General features: G+C 39.3%; 1 protein-coding gene and 1 pseudogene across 2 annotated transcripts in view; both read right to left on the bottom strand.

The window, feature by feature from the left end:
* The window catches only part of GALK2 (galactokinase 2), a 143,901-nt gene that overhangs the window by 96,088 nt on the left and 42,244 nt on the right, over positions 1-5,569 (bottom strand). For both annotated transcript variants that reach the window (XM_019664627.1, XM_019664636.1), the window contains exon 4: positions 2,223-2,313. In XM_019664627.1, coding sequence (XP_019520172.1) covers positions 2,223-2,313 — 91 coding nt within the window. The remainder of the gene's footprint in view (positions 1-2,222; positions 2,314-5,569) is intronic.
* Positions 4,756-5,569, bottom strand: part of LOC109394133 (alpha-enolase pseudogene) — a 3,822-nt pseudogene continuing 3,008 nt past the window's right edge.

Here is a 5,569-nt window from a genome sequence, read left to right as displayed (position 1 = left end):
TGAGGATTTTTGCATCTATGTTCATCAGGGATATTGGCCTATAGTTTTCCTTTTTTGTACTGTCTTTGTCTGGTTTTGGAATCAGGGTGATACTGGCTTCATAGAAAGAGTTTGGGAGCCTTCCCTCCTTCTGGAGCTTTTGGAATAGTTTGAGAAGAATAGGTGATAATTCTTTTTTGAATGTTTGGTAAAATTCACTTGTGAAGCCGTCTGGTCCAGGGCTTTTGTTTGGGAGCTGGTTGATTACTGATTCGATTTCCTTGGTAGCAATCAGTCTATTCAGGTTTTCTGTTTCTTCTTGAGTTAGCATTGGAAGGTTGTATGCTTCTAGAAAATTATCCATTTCTTCCAGATTGTCAAATTGGTTGGCATATAGTTGCTCTTAGTAATTTCTTAAAATTTTTTGTATTTCTGTGGTGTCTATTGTCACCTCGCCTCTTTCATTCCTGATTTTACTAATTTGAGTCCTGTCTCTCTTTTTTTTTATGAGTCTGGCTAGAGGTTTGTCAATTTTGTTTATCTTCTCAAAAAACCAGTTCTTGATTTAGTTTATCTTTTGTATTGTTTTTCTGGTCTCTAGTTCGTTTATTTCCACTCTGATCTTTATTATCTCCTTCTTTGTACTCCCTTTGGGCTTATTTTGCTGTTCTTTTTCCAGTTCCCTGACATGTAAGGATAAGCTGTTGATTTTTTTTCTGCTTCTTTAGATAGGCCTGTACTGCTGTGAACTTCCCTCTTAGGACTGCTTTTGCTGCATCCCAGATATTTTGAGTTGTGGTGTTTTCATTTTCGTTTGTCCGAGGTATCTTTTGATTTCCTCCTTGATCTCATTTTTGACCCACTCGCTATTTAGTAGCATGTTATTCAGCCTCCATGTATTTGTGAGCTTTCCGGATTTCTTCTTGTAATTGATTTCTAGTTTCATAGCATTGTGGTCAGAGAAGACACTTGATATGATCTCAATCTTCTTAAACTTATTGAGACTTGTTTTGTGGCCTAACATGTGGTCTATCTTGGAAAATTTTCCATGTGCACTTGAGAAGAATGTATATTCTGTAGCTCTGGGGAGAAATGCTCTGAAAATATCAGTTAAATCCAGGTGGTCTAATGTGTCATTTAAGGTCGCTGGTTCCACATTGATTTTCTGTCTGGAGGATCTGTCCATTGGTGACAACGGGGTGTTGAAGTCCCCTACTACGATAGTGTTACTGTTGATCTCTGAATTTATGTCTGCTAATATCTGTTTTATATATTTAGGAGCTCCTATGTTGGGTGCATAGATGTTTACTAGGGTTATGTCCTCTTGTTGGATCGATCCCTTTATTATTATGAAGTGCCCTTCTTTGTCCTTTATTACATTCATTTTAAAGTCCATTTTATCTAAGTATCGCTACTCCAGCTTTTTTCTGTTCCATTTGCATAAAATATTTTACTCCATCCCGTTATTTCAGCCTGTATGTGTCTTTTGATCTGAAGTGAGTCTTTTATACACAGCATATGCAAGGGTCTTGCTTTGTTATCCATTCAGCCATCCTATGTCTTTTGATTGGAGCATTCCATCCATTTACATTTAATGTGATTATTGCTAGGTACGTAGTTATTGCCATTTTGTTATTTGTGTTCCTGGTCTTCGGTACTTAGGTTGTTTTTCTCTTTCTTCTGCTAAAAATAGCCCTTTTAACATTTCCTGCAATGCTGGCTTGGTGGTAATGAATTCCTTTAGCTTATTCTTTTCTGGGAAGCTCTTTATCTCTCCTTCAATTTTAAATAATAACCTTGCTGGATAAAGCAATCTAGGTTGTAGGACTTTGTTTTTCATCACTTTGAAGACCTCCTGCCACTCCCTTCTGGCCTGAAGAGTTTCTGTAGAAAAGTTGGCTGATATTCTTATGGGGGTGTCCTTGTAAGTAACTTGCTGTCTTTCCCTTGCTGCTTTCAGGATTCTGTCTTTGTCTTTAACCCTTGNAAAACTTGAAAAAAAATTTAAAAACCAGAAAGACATTTGTGGATGCACCTGACTTATGAACAGCCACTACTGCTCCCTGCAAACATCACCCAGAAAAAGTCAAATCTATGCCATCCCCTGAAATACATAAATTAGAAAAATAGAACAGAAGCATCAGTAAGTATTGAAAGGAGACAAAAATGATAGCGTAAGTAAATCTTGATATAATAGACATCATAATCTCAAATGCTAGTGGATGCCTTATAAACCAATTTACCTGAATTCCTTTAAGTCCACATAGGAAATAGTTGTGCCACAGAGGGTTGGTTTTGTCAATCTGAATGTTATTAGCACTAGTACTGAAGTCCCTGCGAAGACAAAAGACACCATTTAAGTCCAGAGACCTTGTGCTGAAAATGGATGGCTGACTGCTGCCATCTTGTGCCAAGACGTGATACTGAAATCTAATTTTCCAGTTATTTTCAATATGCATACTTCACAGTCTACCCAAAACAACAAATATCTCCAGCTGCTAAAAGTTAAGGGAAGAAGCTATAGGAAGTCTTAATAATTAAACTGCTTCCAACTGACCCTTTTTGTTTCCTGAAACCGAGAGAAACCAATATAATTTAGCATCATTTACACCATTTTTAATTTCGTGATGGTCCATATTAAGCTGGTGTAAACTTACCCTTTAGGGCTGCTGTCTGGCATAACTCTAACTAAAACAGAGTGCTCAAAGGCTTCTTGCCCCACACTCTACCACCCATCCAATTTTACCGTCGGCACAGTTTAAGGAAAAGACGGAACCAACAAAACAAATTTAGTAAGTTACCAGAGGGTAAGGAGGGGGATTGTAGAAGAGGGTAAAGTGGGGCAAATATATGGTGATGGAAGGAGAACTGACTATGGGTGGTGAACACACAGTGTGATATACAGACGATGTATTACAGAATTGTACACTTGAAGCCTATGTAATTTTACTAACCATTGTCACCCCAATAAACTTTAATAAAAAATAAATAAATAATGATTCTAATGGATCATAACTCATTGAATAAAATATGAATCCATGACTCTATACTGATATAAATTAACAAATGAATAAATAGCTAAATAAAAGAGAAGGGAAAGCTCATCCTTAGAGTAAAATATCAATTAATAGATAGATGTAGAAGAAATGATGAAAATAATTTTAAAAATCACTATTTGGCAAGATCCCTGATAACTATTTCAGGAAAGAATCTTCAGTGGATGCTATTACTGAGTACAATTTGATGCGAAACAAGAATGTATTTCCCCACCAGATACTTATCGCAAAGAGAAAAAAAATTAACTTTATAGTAAAGAAATCTGGCACCTACCACCTTAATCAAATGATCACAATTAACATCACCAGTAAAGGGACATCATGTGCCTCCTTGATATAATGCACTGAGGACACATCAGTTAATATATGAGAAATCTTTGTACTGTTTTTGTGACTTCCTTGTAAGTCAAAAATTATTTCAAAAAGAAAAATAGATAGATTTCTAAATCAGCCAAAGCACAAAATATTTGAAATGACAGGTGAGGAAAAAAGTCAATTAAAAAGCAAGAAAATAAACAACCTTCCCCATATTGACTGAGTACTCTTCATGTAATTTATGAAATACCTCCTATGTGACAGTCACTGTAGTAGGGGCCTTGCATGCATTGTCTTCACTCAATAACATGGATACATCAACTCCTAAGAAAAATATTGAATGACCACTTAAGTATGCAAGGCATTCAGAAGAATATAAAGGTAAAAGGCAAAGTGCTTATCTTTTAAGCATTTGCAATCTAGCTGAGACAACATGAACACCAGTCACAGTCACACACCTCTGGCAGGTGATGGTGTGTAAAATGGGGTGGGATACAGGCCAAGAGGGCATCATTCTTATAGTCAGCATATTAGGTTGGAGAGAGGAGACAGTCCTGGAGGCTCAGAGAGGTTTAGTGACTCCGAGGACACACACAGTCTAACCCCAGCTCACAAGTACTTTATTGTCATCACAGAAGTTAAAATACATTGCAAGGGTGATGTCAGCATGATGGGGAGTGAGATGCTACTCATGTCTCCCCTTCAATCTACGACTAGTGGGACATCAACAACTGAACAAAGATTCCTCTGCTCCACACACTAGGATGCCTGGGAGATCCACACATCTGTGCGTCTGAAGGTGGTGGGCTGGAATGCATGGGGGAGGCAGAGTTGGGTAACAGCAGGGATGGTGCTCCTTAACCTGGTTCCTTGGCAGCAGCAGTTGAGCCTGCAGCCCTTAGCAGCACAGTAGCAGCAATGGAGACCAGGCCACAACCCAGCTCCCCGACCATGGCCCCAGGGTAGGAAAAGAAGAGCAGCAGTGGCACCACCACCCACAATTCCGACTCCTTCCCCTGGCTGCAGTGGTGCCGCATCACTGAAGAACTAAGCAGCATGTGACTCTGGCTTCCTGGCAACAGCAACATTAAAAAATACTGGAAACCAGGCAGCAGTGGCAGCAGGATTCTTGACCCCAGTTACCCCTCAAGCCATGCCATCCCCCCCACCACCACCACCAGGCAGTGCTGCCCAGACCCAGACAACCCTGGAAGCAGTGGGAGTGCGTGCCATCCCTGAGACCCGGGCAGCTACACCCATGCCCACAGCAAAACCAGCAACTGCAACAACACCAGCAGCAGCAAGGCACAAGTCACCCCGGAGTCACAAGCAGCGATGAAGAGGGCACCTGTGACACCTCTGGCAGAGGCAGTGGAAGGTGGAAAATGCTGGCTCTCAAATATAGTCAACTCAGGTAAGAGAACCAAAAACTTGTGCTATAGCACCACCTACTGGGAGAAAAAAAAGTCCTCTAATTAAAAAACTGCTGAAAGGTTAAAAATTAAACAAAGCTGTACTTAAATAAAAAAAGTGTTCCTGCTTCAAATGTACCAACAGAAGAACAACCCATCAAGCACCATGAATAATCATGGTAACACAGTATCACAAAAAAATAAAAATAAAAATCAGTTTTATTCCTGAGCTTGAATTCTCTGAGTTTTCTTGTTATCTCAGTGAGTTTCTTCATGACAGCTATTTTGAATTCTCTATCATTTAGATCACAATCTTCTGTTACTTTGAGTTTGGTTTCTAGAAAAGATGCTTGGTATGATTTCAATCTTCTTAAATTTATTGAGACTTGTTTTGTATCCCAACATAGGTCTGTCCTTGAGAATGTTCTCTGTGCACTTAAGAATGTGTATTCTGTTGCTTTGGGATGGAATGTTCTGTATACAAGTCTGACAATTAAGTTCAGAACTTGTTGCAACAATGTTGCTAACATTTTCTGATATCAGAGGGATTATGCATTATGAATTTGTATCGACTGGACAGTTAGGTTAACCAAATTTATTATTTTGAAGTGCTGAAAAAGCTGCGTGAAAAAGTTAGGCAACCTGAGCTTTTCGCCAACAATCCATGGCTTTTGCATCACGACAACGCACCAGCTCACACAGCACTGTCTGTGAGGGAGTTTTTGGCCAGTAAACAAATAACTGTATTGGAACACCCTCCCTACTCACCTGATCTGGCCCCCAATGACTTCTTTCTTTACCCGAAGA

This window comes from Hipposideros armiger, unplaced genomic scaffold (genome assembly GCF_001890085.2).
Source record: "Hipposideros armiger isolate ML-2016 unplaced genomic scaffold, ASM189008v1 scaffold_12, whole genome shotgun sequence".
NCBI lineage: Eukaryota > Metazoa > Chordata > Mammalia > Chiroptera > Hipposideridae > Hipposideros > Hipposideros armiger.
This window is presented reverse-complemented; position numbering and strand designations above follow the sequence as displayed.